The sequence below is a fragment of the Ochotona princeps genome, chromosome 15 (genome assembly GCF_030435755.1).
Source record: "Ochotona princeps isolate mOchPri1 chromosome 15, mOchPri1.hap1, whole genome shotgun sequence".
In the NCBI taxonomy this organism is placed as follows: Eukaryota; Metazoa; Chordata; class Mammalia; order Lagomorpha; family Ochotonidae; genus Ochotona; species Ochotona princeps.
Window position 1 is genome coordinate 37,049,096 of NC_080846.1, and position 17,476 is coordinate 37,066,571.

Consider the following 17,476-nt stretch of genomic DNA (forward strand, 5'->3'; position numbering starts at 1 on the left):
CTAAGAAGCAATGGGCATACCCCTGATCCCCTGATGCTGAGAATTTATCTTCAAGTCTCAACGATTTTTTTTTAGCTTCTGAATGTTTTAGTGAATTTCCATTCCATGAAGAAAGAACTCTTCTGAAATAACTTGCTTTGGCATAAAATATTTGGGCATAAAGTTTCCTGAAACCATGTGGCTAAAGGTGATAACTGAAATATTCCGGCAAGATTTAAACTATCGCCATGAGCACAGTTTTTCATAAATGCCGTCTTTTTAGCTAAAAGGCCTGAACGCACGAAATGACTCAGTTGTCACACACACACACACAAAATACAAAATGTACTGTTACTTTTAACCAACATAATGCCATTTAAACTGTATACACAAACATCTAATAATTGCACTACAAGACCAATTTTCAGTTAAAGAGGCAATGAATGGGGTTTATATTTATCCCATGGGTGTGTGCATGCTCACATGCATTTGTGTTTGTTTCTTGACACATTATACCTTAAACAGTTGTTGCTACTGTGGTTTTGCATAGAGAATTAAGATGTCAAAAGGCTCTCCAAAATTTCTGGTGGAAGAGAAGAAAAATACTTTGCATCTGGAAAATTGCTAACCCCTGTGATTTACTTCTCCTCCCTTTTCCCCTGTCACATTCCAGGCTTTTTCAGATGAGTGAAACGTCAACCTCCTTGAGAGACTCTTAAGTTCATAAAGGCAAAGTAAATTAATTGAAATGAAGATGACTTGCATGGCTCGGATCAGAGCAGGATCTGCTCTTTGTAGTTTCTTTGAATTTTCTTGTGGCTCCCGCAGACTTTTAGAATATACTTGGAAGCCTTAATGGCTAGAAGACAGGAATAAATGAATATTTAAAATTAAATTCCAGAAAAAAAGTATTAAACCCATCTCAGTGTCTTTTCTTAGAGGGAAAATATTTATAAGCAATTAGTCATCTTTTCTAATAAAATTTTAAGTCAACCAGATGATGAAGATGAGTGATGTCCTAAACAAACATTCCCTGACTTCATAGTAACTTTATTTTTTATTGCTTGTGTGTTCTCTCTTTTTAGCTTCGTTCCCAAGAAAAACTTGTTAAACTGTGGCCCTGAGAATTATGCTTAAATGCAGCAGAAGCTTTTGTGAGGGGATTGTTTAGGCAGCTGTTAAACATCCTTCATATTTGAGAAGAGAATGACTTCTTTTAATATACTCATGTATGTGGCTAATAGGAATTTGTGAACTAAAACTTAGAACTAAAATGTATGACTTTCCTTTTATAATTTCACTGATTAATAGTGTTCATTTTCATTTTATTCTGCTTTTTAAATTTAAAATTATAGTGTCTCTGGGCTCATACCTTGATCTTTCAAATGAGAGATAAAACTTCTAGTTTGAAATTCATTTCAGTCCTTGGTTTTGCTTCTCTGCTACTCCCTCCTTATATTTAATGGTTAGTCGGAGCTTCTAGAATTCCATTTTCTTCAAGCCAAACCATATTTTTCTAATTGAAGTTTTATATCTGCAATCCTCTGTAAAAGTATGATTCAAATAGCACATTTTTTTTAACACCTCCAGTGTGTGAAGTAGTGTTTGGGATAATAAAATAAATACTGGAACATGGTGCTTGTCCTTTATGAGTTTACATGTTTCTAGATAGTCAGGTGCCTAATATTTGTACCCTCAACTGTGCTAGACATAGTGGCAGTAAGAATGATATGAGGTTTTGGGTATTTACTTTCCAGATTCTCCTGTTAGTAGACAACATTTTATGATATGTTAGTTGCCAAAATATAAGGAATTAACTCTTGATACAGTAGGATAAGAATAACGCTAAGACAAAGAATATATAGTGTATTCTTCCTGAATTTCCTCTTGCTCTTTCTGAACTTAGATTGAAAAAAGCTTTTATTTGCTGGAAATCTGATGGCTGACAGAAATGATTTACTTGTATAGAGACTTCAAAACATTCATCTTTGTGAAAAATATTTTGAAATCAAGACATAGTTTTTCATAACATGCATTTTCCATGAACAGTTTAAGGATTGTTTATTTGAAATTTATTTACTTATTTTTTGTGCCAAACTGGAATTTCATTTTTTCATGAACTTTTTAAGGAAGAAACAAAAACTAAGGATTTTGTTTACCTTTACTGGGGTGCCCATCACTGACAGTATCAATTATTGGGTGTAATGTTCTGTGAAGCACTTTGATCTACATGGATGACACTTGTTGACATAACTTTCTTGTCTCCTCTTTGCCCCATGCACACATTTGTTTCACACAAATGGATTAAAACATGACCCTGTACATAATTCCCACCCAGACCCCCAGCAATGTGGTCAAGGCTTGGAATTCCTGATAAAAGATGAATTTATAAAATTTGCAGCTTCTTAAGCATAAAATGATATTTCAGAAAATGGTGGCTTTTTGGAGAATGCTCATTATTTCTTATGGATATCAAATAGTGTGTATTTTCTCTTTACATAATATCTTTTGAAAGTAGCAAAACAAAACCAGTTCCAATCTTTGCCCTGTGTCTGACAACCTATCTCAAAAGAATGACAGAGTTACTTAACCTGCATAACCTTGAGGAAGCTGATGAAAATGAGTGTATAAATTATGGTGCTGTATTAGTTTCATTGTTTTTTCTGACCTTCAAGGAAGGGAGGAGCAGACTACTGCACTTAACACAAAACTTATAAAAAGAAGAATGTGTGATGTTTCCTTTATTTCTCTACTTTCTCATCTGAAGTACTGCATGCTTGTTTTTGCTTCCATAATACAGCTCACACTTTCCCTCCACTTGCTTTGTACAATCTTGTGTGACATATAGTGCCATGGTTTTAGTTGATCAACATGTAAATAATTTCCTTGGAGAAAATAAATGCAAAGGTCTATTGCCATGTGTGTATAAACCAGGAAACCTGAATTATGAAATATATTAGTGTTCTTGACTTCTGAATTTGAACATTTAATTCACTCAAGTATTTTTAATGAGGAATTATGTTATATGCAATTATTATTTTCTTAAATATCACTTGTGGGGCAGGGTTGTGGCATAGTATGTGAAGCTGTTGCTTGTGATCTCAGAATCTCATATGGGTATTAGTTTGCATCCCAAGGAGGTTCCAAGCACCCTTCTAACAGCCTGGAGAAACGAGAGGAAAAAGGCCAAAATTTTTGGCCCTTGCTACCCATGTAGACAACACAGATAAAGCTCTTGGCTCTGTTATTTTTCCTAGGTATATTATAAAACAGAGAGCAAGGCTTTTAAAACAAAACACTAGCTATATCTTTAGTTTGGTTAAATAAAATAAAATAGTAGAGAGTGGAAAACAGCTTGTTAGTTTTAGTCTGAAACTTAGAATTGTATGTCACTATGAATTTTCTAAGACCAAGGAAGAGTATTTACTCATGGCCCTATTTTATAGCAAGTCTTTGAGTTTAGAAGAAGACAAATTATATCTTGATGTATTTAACCATTTCTTCAGAGTGTACTTGAAATATTACAAATAATACAAACAAAATTTCTTATCTACTTATTTATCTTGATATGTACTTTAAAGTCTAAGGGAATTGTCCATAGTTTTGCAGATTAAAAAATGACACTTTTTCAGTAGAAGACAAAAGGAGTCCCCCACCTGTCACAATCTAGTGAATCTGAAACTATTGAAAAGATCACAGTCTCCTCATATGACTAGAGCACAGGTCACAAAGCAGATAGAGGGTAAAAGGGGGAGGCACATGTGGATAGAATTCAAAAGCTCCACAAACTGAGATGGGAAAATAATTAGATATCTCCTTATTCTTCTTCTTAGTTCTTTAAAAGAAAAATTTTTAAAGAAGATTCATTTATTTATTTGAAAGGCAGAGTTACAAAGAGGGAATCGCTTTCATCCAATGGTTCATTCTCCAAATGGCTGCAACAGCCAGTACTGGGCAGGCTGAAGCAAGAAGTCAGGAATTCCATCCAGGTCTCCCATGAGGTTTCATGAGCCCAAGCAGTTGGGTCATGTTCCACTGTTTTCGCAGGTTCATTAGCAAGGAGTTGGATCAGAAGTGGAGATGGGTCAGAAATGGAGCAGCTGGGACTTGAAATGGTGCCCATATGAGATGTCAGCATTACAAGTGGCAGCTTAACCTGCCCCCACAGCCTTGGCCCATTATTTTTTTTTTCTAAAAGAAAGAAACATGGACCTGGAACAACAGCTCAGTAGCTAAACCCTCACCTTGCATGCTCAAGGATCCTGTATGGGCGCTAGCTCATGTCCTGGTTACTCCAGTTTTCATCCATCTCCGACTTGTGGCATAGGAGAGCAGTAGAGGATGGCCCAAAGCCTTGGGCTCTGCGCTTGTGTAGGAGACCTGCAAGAAACTCCTGACTCTTGGGTTTGGAGCAACTCAGTTCTAGTCATTGTAACCACTTGGGAGTGAACCAGCGGACAGAAGATCTTTCTTTCTGTGTCTCCTTCTCTCTGTAAATCTGCCTCTCAAATAAAAAAATTAAAAAGAATCTTACAAAGAAAAAGGAAGAAATTTAGATGTTTCTTCAGTTTGTGACTATCGACCATAGGTAATGCAACAGGCTGTGCCTGAGTTTCATGTTGTTGGAATCAACCAACTATGGATCAAAAACATTTGAGCAAAACTCCGTAGTAAACATGTACAAATTTATTTTTCCATTCTTTGTTCCTTGCAACATAGCCTTATTTACAGAGTATTCACATTGCATTAGGTAGTGCAGGAGATTGTAAGCAATTCTGAGATGATTTTATGTGGGAGTTTGTGTGTAAGTTATAACAGACACTGTATCACTTTATGTGGAGACTTGAGCCCCCATGGATCTTGGTAGTAGATTTTGTATATATGGTGTTTCTAGAAGCAATTCCCTGAGATACTGAGGGAAGACTGTAGTATTAGTGTTGACTGAATTTATCACCAATAGAAAGGTCAAAAATTTCTTTTTACATTTATATATGTCATTATACATACGTTGCAATTAAAATCATTTGATTAGGGGCAGTGTTTAATTCCGTTGCAGGATCACATGCTTTATAAAGATGTGTCCTAGAATTTTATTTTCTAAGTATTTCAATGACTGTGTTACAATATAATTAGTTTGTCTTTTAAGTATTTGCATTTTCTTTTATTTATCTAAAAACATTATCTGGGGCAACTGTTTGGCATAGTAGTTAAGACACCACTTGGGATGCCCACGGCGTGCCTCAGTTGGAGACCCAGTTCTGCTTCTGATTGCAGTGTCCAACTTATATACACACAAGTGGCAATCAGTGATGGTTCAATTACTTGTATCTCTGCCACTCGTGTGGGAGCCATCATGGAGCTCTTGACTTCTTGCTTTGGCCTGTCCCAGTTGTGACTGATGAGGTGTTTCTGGGGTCAAGCAACAAATGGAAGATCTCTTTCTCCTCCGCTATTATCTATCTATCTATCATCTGTCTATCTATCTATCTATCTATCTATTTACCTTTTTCTGCCCTTCAAATTTCATTTAAAAATGTAAAAATATATAATCTAAGAAAGGACTCACATGTTTCACCAAATTTCCGGAGTGATCCATTCCATTAAGAAATCCGACAACAGGGAAGCACATGAGGCCACTGTCTGCAATGGTGGCTTCCTTGGTGGGAGTCGGTTTGTGTCCCGGCTGCTCCACTTGCAGTTCAGCTCTTGGCTAATGGCCTGGTAAAAATAAAAGAAGATGGAATAATCTCTTGGGCCCCTGACACCTACATGGGATGCTCTGATAAAGCGTTACATTTCTGGTTTTGGGCTGTCTCAGATCTGGCCTGTTATGGTCAGAGAATGAACCAGAGGATGGAAGACCTCTCTGTGTCTTCCCTTCTCTCTCTCTCTCTCTCTCTCTCTCTCTCTCTCTCTGAAACTCCACCTTTCAAATAAGTAATAACTCTTTTAAACAAGAAATGATGTTTGTCATAATCTGTGGAGTACTTTTATAGACTGATTTCCTGTTATTGAATTTGCAATATATTTTTTTCTTCGTGTGTCAAATCTTTACATTTAGCCTTGTTCAGATTTTCAAACATAAATTGAGAAATGTTTTGTGTTAAGACCAATGAGAAACTAAAAGGTTAATTAGGAGGTGTTAGGGTTAAACAGTAATCACAGTGTGACAGAAAGCCACTGGAGAAGGATGCTACTGGAGCACAGGTAAGATCAATTAATTCAACCCTTGAAAGGTCATGGAGTTACAGAGAAGGAGTCATAGTTGAGTTAGAAGTGAGATGACTAGGAACTTACAGAAATCACATTTTATCTTTCTTTTTTTTTTGAAAGGGAGTTCAAGTAAGTGAAAAATTCTGTCTATACTAGTTAAAGTATTTGCAATCTTTCATTCATTCATCTGTTTATATCACATGCAACTTCATCCAAGTATAAGTATTTCTTTTATGACCATGTGTATTGGCTGAATCTAATTTCTCAGGTTCATCATTATTTGCTTTTTCCAATGTGTTTTTCAAATCTTCTACCATCAAGTCATTCAATAAAAATTTGTCAAACACAAAATACTGCAGTGTGTTATGCTAACCATGAAATTTATCAATAAATTCAAGTAATGTCTTTTGTATTCAAGGAATAGCTAGTTTAGTTGCATAGGTGACATTTATTAACATTTTCTTGACATAGAAAAATCACACATTTAAAAATCATATCTGTATGCAAATATGCAACAGAAAAAGTGGACATATTTTAAGCGCACTTCCAAATACACATCTGAGGAAAGCTGATGGGAAAGTTCAATAATAAAAAAGGTTTCACCCTGGTATACCCCTTGATCTCTGACCGACAAAAAGAAAAGATTGTAAGGTCATTGCAGAAAAAATACTCCCTACTCCATGAAAGAGAGAAGACAAAGAAGCAGCTGGGTGTTGCTTTTGCTACTTTAATTGAACTCCTTCTACAATCAGTTTGGCCAAAGCATGCTGCACTTTAAGCAAAGCCATGGCCTAAATTTCATAAACAGCTACCTAACAGAAGAATTGCTCCCTCATAGTTAGATCCTTCTATTCCTAACTGTGAGGTTGATTGATATTTTAAGAACTCTAAGGGACTTCCTCTTGTCGATATGGTTTCTTATCCCAAACATTTAAAAATTGTCAGGAAAAATTATTCTTGGAAATACTTTAGACCAAACGTTCATGATTTAGGAAGAAAGCTAAATGTTATTAGTAGCGCAGAATCCTCAAATTAGGTGATGTATTCAAACTGAAAAGAAATGGCAGGAGAGGACTTTGTAAGTTTGTGTAGTTATAGGACTCAGCATCTGTATCAGTGTGAAGATTCCTTACACTGAAAATTCCTTAGTGTATTTCCATGGGCTTTGGCGAAGTTCACTGTTTGGCAGAAGAGAATCAAGATTCTTATCCCAAATGTGTCACCGACAATCAGTCCCATCTCACCTCTCAGTTTTCAGAGTTCAATTCAATTCAGCAAATATTTATTGAGTGCTAGAACTGCTGACTTTTCTGAGTCAGGGAGGAATAATGAGATGTTAGTGCAATGTGACACATCTTGAGTAAGAAAGGCACACAAACAGAAAGTTACCATCATTGCCGTTTTAAAGCAGAAATTCAGTTTAATTACATCAGTGACACAGTGAATATTGCTTGAAGCGATGGTAATTCTGGACTCCTATTTTTTTTTTTTCTTCAGAAATTACTGAATACACATCACTGTCCCAAAGCTTGACTTGTAGGTAACAGAATATTCACCCCCACTACTTTCCCGGCACTAGTTATGCACCTCCTAAAAGCTCAGCTGAGGGACAGCATTAGACATTAAATAAACTAATTGGGTTAATTCTGCTCTGGAATTTAGGCAAATAATGTAACTGAGATAAACAGAGGGTCACTTATGCATCTACTAGTACACATTTATCTACACTTCTTATTTATACTACTAAATTCTTAAAACAACACTAGCCTATAAATTTGCCTTTTCTTTTTGATTCTCTTGGCAGAGTTTCTTACATGCTTAACTTTTAAAGAGTGGAGATCAGTCTTCTCTCAAATAAATAAGAGAGCAATGGAAGGAAAAAATTGCAGCTACAAAGTAGTTCTAACCCATTAAATGCAGATGGTTCACAGGGGGTTTAATCATCAGGAGCAAACACACATCACGCTGAAATATAGAGCTGTTTTCTATCACTTGTTACCATTTGAACGTCTGTCTCAGGAAAGTGAATCCAATCTATCTTCCTGGCCATCAGTTGCCCTTTGAATACTCCTCTCTCGGATGTAGCTAGATTTCTCTTCAGAACTTACTGAGATGGATGAGCTCTTGCCACACATAGAAGTGAAAGAAAACATTTCTTTCTCTGCCAGAACAGATGAGATTCGTCATTAGGAGAATGGATTTGACCTTGTAAAGTAGACCAAAGCAATTAATAAACAAACTCCTTTGCCGGTATATTGCTTTTATTCTAGTCCTTAAACAGAAGCTGAAGTTTGTTGTTTTTGTTTGCTTATTTTGATGTGCTAATGGCAATGTTGCAAAGTCTTAAAATCTGATCACTGAAAAGAATCTAAATATGGAATAACAACTACCTCCCATTTAAGACTTTCCACATAACAAAAGTTGATACACATTTAAAAAAAATCATGTTTGTTCTCAACTATCGTCATAAGTCAAATTAGTTCAGAAGTTGCTAAATGAGATCCATGAAAATGGCTGCATAATATTGCATAAAATAAGGTAGATCAGCATTAGCACCTATGACAGAATAATGAAAACTGCACTATGATGGCGATTTACAGTATCTAACACCACGATTTCATTATTGTTGTAAGAGCTTCTCTAATACATAAGGAGACCTTAAAGGCTTTGTGGAATCTCATGAGCTATTTGGAAACTTCACCATATTTATTTTTAAATTCACAATTCTTATTTTATGTTCCTTTCCCTGTTGTTTTTTTATTGATGCCTCCAGTTTATTTCCTCCCCCCAAAACAAATTAAGTGGACAATAACCTTAGGATTTTATTCTCTTCATAATAAAGCAGAGGACGAAGTTTGGAACTCGATCACTTGGCCTTTTCTTATCTCCTACCAGTTCGAAATGTTTACATGTTTTAATAGCCAACATTCTCTTGGATCCACAGTTAGGCTCTGCACAGTCAAGCCTCAGCACAATCTTCATTGTAGCTTTAGCCTTTTTCCAGAAAATCGGCTTAGTCTGCCTGCCATAGCCACTCTGCTTCCTTCTTAACACCATTTCCCTGGGCATGGAGGGTGTCTTATATTGTGCTACTTTGTAGGACTGATACTTTCCACATTTTCTGCAGAAAGTCTGCAGAAACATTTTCAAAATGTTCACCATGCTTGCAGAGTGCTATTGGCACAAAAAAGATTCCCTGTTCCTTTAAAAAATATATTATTTATGGGGCCAGGGCCATGGCACAGTAGGCTAAGCAGGTTCATGTCCTGGCTGTTTTGCTTCTGATCCAGCTCCATGCTTATGCCCTGGGAAAGAAGAATGTGTCAAGCCCTTGGTACCTGTAGCTGTGCAGCTGACCTGGAAGAAGCTCCTGTTTCCTGGCTTTTGATCCGTCCAGCTCTGGCTGTTGCTGCCATTTGAAGAGTGAACCAGCAAATGGAAACCCTCTCTCTCTGCTTATGTCTTTAACACTGCCTCTCACATACAAATACATTGTAAAAAGATTACTTATTTTAAAAGCATGGAGACATAGAAACACACAGAAATTTCTTTGCCAATACGTGTTTTAAATGCTTGCGAAGACCAGGATGGGCCAGGCTGAAGCTACAAGCCTAGCACTCATTCCTAATCTTTCAAGTTGTTGTCAGGGATCCAACCACTTGAGCTACCACTTGTTGCCTCCCAAGTGTATATAAAGGAAGTTGAAATCAGAAGCAGTGCTAGACTCAGTGTAGTCACTTTGATATGTAATTTGTGCATCCCAAATGGTGTTATAACTATGGTGCCAATGCCTGTCCCCTTATTCCGTTCCGTATCTACTTTTTAATAATCACCCTCTGTTTTCCCCCGGAACCCACATCTAGCTAAAGTCCATTTTCCAAGTGTAAAGTTATACTCAACATACAAGAAAACAGCATGTAGCAAACTCTTTAGCATACAGTTGACACACTTCCTAATTTCTTTTCCAAGGCTACAAGTGTAGTTAATGCTGTTAAGGGGAAGAAACAATCTTGAGTGAATCCAGCTGATAAACTCCATGTAGGGATGTATGCTGACAAATCACCATGAGCCAACAAATGTTTGGTCTTGTTATTTCAGTTGTCTTTGGAACCATTCATCAATCTGCACACTTAGATATAGATTAGAAGCAATTGTTTTAACCCCCAAATAAATAAATTAATTCAAGTCTCTAACAGAAAGGCATTCTTTCTCTTAAAATTTGTGTACTTTTAAAATGTTACAGCCTGTCATACAAAAAAAAAAAACCAAAATAGCTAAGAGGGAGGATATTAGACTAACAAAATATCTAATTTCATTTTCAAAGGTCAATTTTTAAGAAATGTATTAAGGAAATGAGGAAATGAATCCACTTTTTAATAATTTTTTCACCAGTAGATGGCAGTGCACAGGTACAATATCTATACCCAGTGTGATCTGAGGGACAAGAGAATCATCTGCTCTGATGGCCGGTATGAAATCCTTCCCCCCAGACTTAGTTCTTAGAAAGCTTGTAGCCGAAAATCTTTTAACAGCTTAATGTAAAGGAAGACCATGTGCTCAATAACATTAATTTTATTTATCAAATACTTAACAGTACTTACTGTTTGATGGAGGGGTAACCTGTTGTACTCCTTTTCAGGTAAAAAGCCTGAAACCCAGACATTAATATTCACTAAAATCACATGCTTAGTTGGGAGAAGAACTGAGATTTGGCCCAGGCTTTTGATTTAGTGCATTTCTCTACCTGTCCTTTTTCATCTTCCTCCCTCCCTCCCTCCCTCCCTCCCTCCCTCCCTCCCTTCATTCCTTCCTTCCCTCCCTTCCTTCCTTCCTTCCTAATAAAAAAAGATTTATTTATGTTTATTGGACAGTCATGTTTACAGAGAGAAGGAGAGACAGAGAGAAAGATCTTTCATATGCAGGTTACCTTCCAAGTGGCCTCAAGGGCTGGAGCTGAGTTGATCCAAAACCAGGAGTCAGGAGTTTCTTCCAGGTTTTCCACAAGGGTGCAGATTCCCAAACTTTTTGGCCATCCTCTACTGCTTCCCCAGGGCACAAACAGGGAACTGGAAGAAAAATAAAGGAGCTGGGATATGAACCAGAGCCCATATGGGATCCCAGTGCATGCAAGGTAAGGATTTAGCCACTGGGTTACCGTGCTGGATCCCCCCATTCCTTCCTTCCTTCCTTCCTTCTTTCCTTCCTCCCTTCCTTCTCCCTTCCCTCCCTCCCTCCCTCTCTCCTTTTCTCCCCACCTCCCTTCTTTCCTTCCTCTCTTTTTTCTCTTTCACTCAACTCTTGATTTACTAACCATCAATCACTCATATTTATTCAATAATTTTTAAAACTTGACTTATAGTTCCAGTGGATGAACATTTATACATTCACACTAGAGATTCATAGAGGTTCTAGCATTGTAACAGTAATGTTGAGGAAGGCAAGGAGCCTTAAATAGAAATGTGTGGATCCATTACCAAGGGGAGAACAGAGCAAGAGAACAGAAAAAACCAGTACCAAAGAAGAGAAGAGGAAGCCACACCCTGAATATACCACCCAACATTGTGCAATGTTTTCTTTTATATTCTGACTTATTAGTAAATATCTGTAAAACTTTAATAAGCAGATTGTAATGTGTCAAATCTCCTGAAGCACAAACCAGTAAAGCATGCCCCCTTGACATCTCAGAGCTTCATATTACCTACTATTGGCTCATCTTCGATGTCTGAAATACCAGGTCCTTATTCGATAACTGGACCTTAGAGTTCTTAAAGTTTTGAATTGTTAATCCCCAGCACCTGTGAGTATGACCTGATTTGGAAATATGGCCCTTATAGTTGTAGTCAAGCTAAGATAAGGTTGTATTGGATTACGTTGGACCTAATTCAATTACTAGTCACCCTATAAGAAGAGAGACATTAGGAAACAGGCAGGCAGACAAAGGGAAATATATTATGTGATGACAGAGGCTGAAATTTGAATGCTACAAATAGAAATCAAGGAACACCACGAACTGCTAATGACCACCAAATTAGGAAAAAAATGTGGAGTAAATTACCCCTCATATGTCCTGTTACTGCAGTTGCCATCAACACTTTGATCTCATATTTATAGCCTCCAGAGTTGCAAGACAATAGATTCCTGTTGTTTTACGCTACCCACTTTATAACATTTTGACAGAACCTCCCTAGAAATCCAATAGAAATTCCCAGAATCACTGAGAATATCTGATACTGACCCCCTGGCTCTTGGTGGAACTTCTACGTAGACACTTTCCTAGACATCCTCTTTCTATCGCCACCGTCAACTCTTCCTCTTTGCTTTAAATGTTGCTAACTCTCAAAAGTTCTCTGTTCTGTCTGCTTCTTTTCTCATTCTCCATACAGTAATATCTAATTTCTTTTTTTAAAAAAGATTTATTTTATTTTTACTGGAAAGGCAGCTAAGATTTACAGAGAGAAAGAGAGACAGAAAGATCTTCCATCCACTGGGCCACTCCCCAAATGGCCACAATGGCCAGAGCTGAGCCAGTCGAAAGCAAGGAGCCAGGAGGTTCTTCTGGGTCTCCCAAGTGGATGCAGGGTCTCAAGGCTTTGGGTCACCCTCTACTGCTTTCCGAGGACTCAAGCAGGGAGCTGTAAGAGAAGAGGAGCAGCTGGGACACAAACTACTGCACACATGGGTTCCCGGTGTTGGCAGGTTGAGGATTTAGCTATTGAGCTATTGCACCAGGCTCTAATGTTTTGTTTCTTGATTTTCCTCCAGCTGTTCCTGAACAAGTGTAGGGTAGAGCAGAAGTATAAACTTGATCAGTTACTGGTATGTTAAGAGGCGCACCAGAGAGGAAGCTGAAGGGTGAACATGAAATTTCAATCTGCTACTGCTTTTATGGGCTATACTTCCATACATAATGAATAGATTTTGCTTCTACAGAGGTTTAGATTTGCAGAGGAACTGAATGCAAAGAACTGAAATTTCCCATGTACTGTGCTCACAACCTCCTTCTCCTTCCAAATCTCCAGTCCTGCCTCTGTTTCTCTGCAGACTCTGCCTCCTTCCTTAAATTTGCATCTTCATGTTTCTTGGTCCATTTACCACTTTTGGCCTTTTCTGTCTCTGCAACTGGCTAACAGTTTTCCTTGAAGGACAGCTAAGTACTATGTCCTACTATGGTTTAAAAGTTGAGCACATCAAACTGCATAGCATTCAGTTACACATACACTTCATCACATTACCCAGCATACTTATGGACACAGCAGTGTACTGCTAGCATCGAGGCATTCAAATGTTAGTGCTTGATAAATAATTATTTAATGCTCTTGCATAATAGTTTAGTCAGATCTAACTAATTCTAATTAGCCATTCCAGAGTATTATTAGCATCATGGTTAACATGTATTTAAAACCTGACTTTGCTGTGCTTAGAAATAAATTAAAAAATGCAACTTTGAAATTTATGAAATAATAAATTATCTTCAAATAATTTCTGACCAGACTTAAATCTTAGTCTGCTCAGGCTGCTGTAACAAAATATGATAAACTAGGTGCCTTGCAAGCCACAGAAACTTATTTCTTATATTTTTAGAGACGCAGAGTTCCAAGTTCAAGAAGTGGTACAGATTTAGTGTCTGGTGAGGGTAAGCTTTCCAGTTGATAGAAGACTCCTTCTGAGGCTATCCTCATACGGTAGAGGGCAAAACCATGACCTCTTTACCTGCTTGTATGGGCACTAATGTGATTCATGGTGACTAGAACCTCAGATCCAATCTGCATTGACTCCACCTCATAATACCCTCACATTGGGGATTAGACTTCACCATTTAATTTAGAAGAGCCCAAGCATCTAGTCCATAGTTTGTTAGCTCACCTAAGCATAAAGCCAAAGACATGCAAGTTGGATTATAAAACATTGAGTACGCAATTATCTAGACGATAGCAAGAGATTACCTTTCCAGAGATTGGTAGTGACAAGTGAGAACATAAATACTGTTCCCTTATCTGAGCCTGGCATAATAGCCTCATGGCTAAAGTCTTTGCCTTGGGCTCTGGTTTGTATCCCAGCTGCTCCACTTCCCATCCAGCTCCCTGCTGTGCCCTGGGAAAGCAGAAGAGGATGGCCCAAAACTTTGGGACTCTGCACCCACGTGGCAAACCTGGAAGAAGCTCCTGGCTTCAGATCAGCTCAGCTCCAGCCATTGTGGCCACTTGGGGAGTGAACCAATGGATAGATCTTTCTTCTCTGTGTATCTGTCTTTAAAATTAAAAAAACCAAATCTTTAAAAATATTGTTCCCTTAACAAAGCTGAGGGGGAAACTGCCATTGTTGTTATATCTTAGTCATAAAGATTCATATTTTCCTCTATAATACATGTTTAAGAACTTTAATTCCATTGATTGATAAAACTATCACACAAAATTTTTAAAAAAACATGCTTTTTTATCACCTGGAAAAGCAAATTTAAAAAAGATTTCTGTCTTCCAGAAACTTAAAATTTTGCCTAGCATAAATAGAAAATGGTGCTGTATAATATTGATAACTTTTCCAATATAATTAATCTTACAATCTTTTTCATAGGGAACACTAATTTAGGAAATACTTATGTAAATGTTGATGTTCTAAAAGTAATGCGAACATAAACCAGGTTTTTATTATTAAAAACAGATCCTTTGGAATGCTTGATTCATAGAGGGAATTATGTAATTTATATAATAGATTTAACTTTTCACCATCACATGGAACTGTTTTGAACTAAAGCTCCAAGAAAAAAAAATCCAAAGAAAGTGTCCTTGAGATTTGGTCTATATGAAACAAGGCTGGTATTTGACACAGAAACTGTTAAACCCAGAAGAAGTTACATAAGAACCTTGAGTAGTTACATATAATTTGAATGGCCAAACATTTAATGTTGTTAGATTTTAAAACAAGAACTCAAAATGTAAGATACAATTCTCACTGATGAAAAGCACATGTGGTATGGCTGAAAATTCCATAGGAAATAGGGGCTGGTCTGCTATATGATCAGGGTACATGGCCACCTGTGAGCTACAGTTCAGGGTGTGAAACATTTATCTGCCTCTCAAAGTCTGCTTCTTTCTATCATTTGAATGAAGTTAAATGCTGTCACAAGAGCTAACACCTATATTTTACTGTATGTAAGAGATGCTGCATGAAGTTATCAGAACCTATTAGCATGTAAGTTACTATGTACTTGTTACTTAGATTGTCATGTTCCATTACACTAATTAATAGAGCTATAATTCCTACAAACACGGATGTGAAGTGTCAGGCCAGTTCTAGAGTCAACCACGTAAATAAGGTACATATTACTAAATTGTTTATTTATATTATTTTGTTTAATTTTTCTAATGAACCCTTGAAATCTCACTATTGGGTTCATTGTAATAGAAGTATGGATGTAACAGAAGCATCTTAATAGCTGATACAGGCTTTGAAATAATACATATCTGAACTTCCAAAGCTCGTAGCCAGAAGCTTTCTCCCTGACTCCATGTGGGATCAGGGCCCAGGGCTTAAGGTCATCCTGTGCTGCATTCCTGGACGATTAGCAAGGAGTTGGATCAGAAGTGGAGCATTTGGGACTTGAGTCCATGGCCATATGGAATACTAGCACCACAGGTGGAAGCTTAGCATGCTAGCCACAGTGCCAGATACCAAGCCAATATTCTTAAAGCACTATTGTACACAATGTCCCAGTTTGAATAGAACTGAGAATGATACTGAAGTAGATTTTCTTATCGACTTTCACTGTGAAAGAAATTGGTCTCAGAAACATCTATCCACTTTCTTTAGAGTCTTTAGGTATTGGTACATAGGTTTAATTGTGGAAAAATAAATATATGAATTACATGAAACTATCAGAAAGCCCAAATTCCAGGCTCAGGTAATGAGAGCACAGTTTGACTATGTAGCAGGAGGCAAAGGGGGAAAACACAAATTGAGCAAGATAAACCTCAGTTGTTGGTCTTCCCAATAACTCTACTCTAGACTTCAAGAAAAACTCGAGGTGGACAGTTGTTGCAGCTACTGAGATATCTATCCAATTCCACTGTGTAGTGCCTGGATTCAAGCCCCAGTTCCACTTCCAATCCCAGCTTCCTTCTAATGTGCACTCCCAGAGGCTGTAGAGTCCCTGCTATATATGTGGGAAATCTAGATGGAATGCCAAATTCTTATTTTAGATCTCCCAAATCTAGCTGTAGCAGACATGATAGGAATGAACCAATGGATAATAGATCTCTTTTCCTCTGTGTTTCTCTCTGGCTTTCAATTAAATAAATAAAAAAAGAAAAAAATTCTTGTTACTAATCTTAGATGACACTTTCTACCTAATTTATAAACTGACCAAATAATAAAATACATTTGAATGGGATGTATTTTCCCCTGATGATAGCATCAGAAAACAGACCACTTGAGGTCAGGGTAACACCATGAAGAATTTCCTAGAACTAAAATAGACCACATTGCAAAGTTTCCTAAGTGCTTAGCAACTTCCCAACACGGCTCCTTCCACATGAGACTACAATTTAACTACAATTAGAGATGTGCTTTTAAGAAAATATATTCAGAGTGGCATAACAGTGTTAGATATAAGTTTTAGTAATAGATATAAGTCCCTCATAAAAATAAATCAAAAATGACACTCTGCTGAATGTCAAGATAGTTCTATCTGAAGTAAGTTTCTGATAGTCACAATCATTATACACCTTATGTTTAATATTCTTCATACACTATAATCATTTATTTATTTGTTCTGTTATTATGTTGTATTAGTAATATCTCACTTATGCTCTTACAATCCCTTTTAAAAAATCCTCCTGAATGACAGATAATGTAGTTTCATATCAGTAAGTTTGTCCTTTTGTGATATCACCCCCTGCCACTAAAAGATTTAAACACATATACGTTATAGAAACAAAGATTTGTCATGGTGGTTATTTAAATGGATATATTTCCTTTCAAGCAAGCTTCACTAGGGAAAAATGTGGGTTCCAGTTCTCACAGCCCAAACAAAAGTAACTGTTAACAGCTAGTATATTACAAGGGAAAACTGAGCAATAAGTATTATCCTACAACACACTTTACCAACCGCTTTAATAAGCACCATGTGAAACATTCACTGTTATTGCTGCTAGGGTATAAATTGAAAACTGAAGTTTGCAGGGTTTCAGTAATGTTTCCAATGCCACAGGGGTAGGCAGTGGAAGAGCCACGATTCAAACTCTGGAACTGTAACTTCACAGGCACTTATTACTGGTACGGTGTAGAT

The 17,476-nt window shown here is 37.2% G+C and overlaps 1 protein-coding gene across 1 annotated transcript; it reads right to left on the bottom strand.

Moving 5' to 3' along the window:
* Nucleotides 1-9,006: 9,006 nt before the first annotated feature.
* Nucleotides 9,007-9,354, bottom strand: LOC131482114 (large ribosomal subunit protein eL42-like). Its single transcript, XM_058673766.1, has one exon. The coding sequence runs from the start codon at nucleotides 9,352-9,354 to the stop codon at nucleotides 9,007-9,009; it is 348 nt and encodes a 115-aa protein (XP_058529749.1).
* Nucleotides 9,355-17,476: the final 8,122 nt, after the last annotated feature.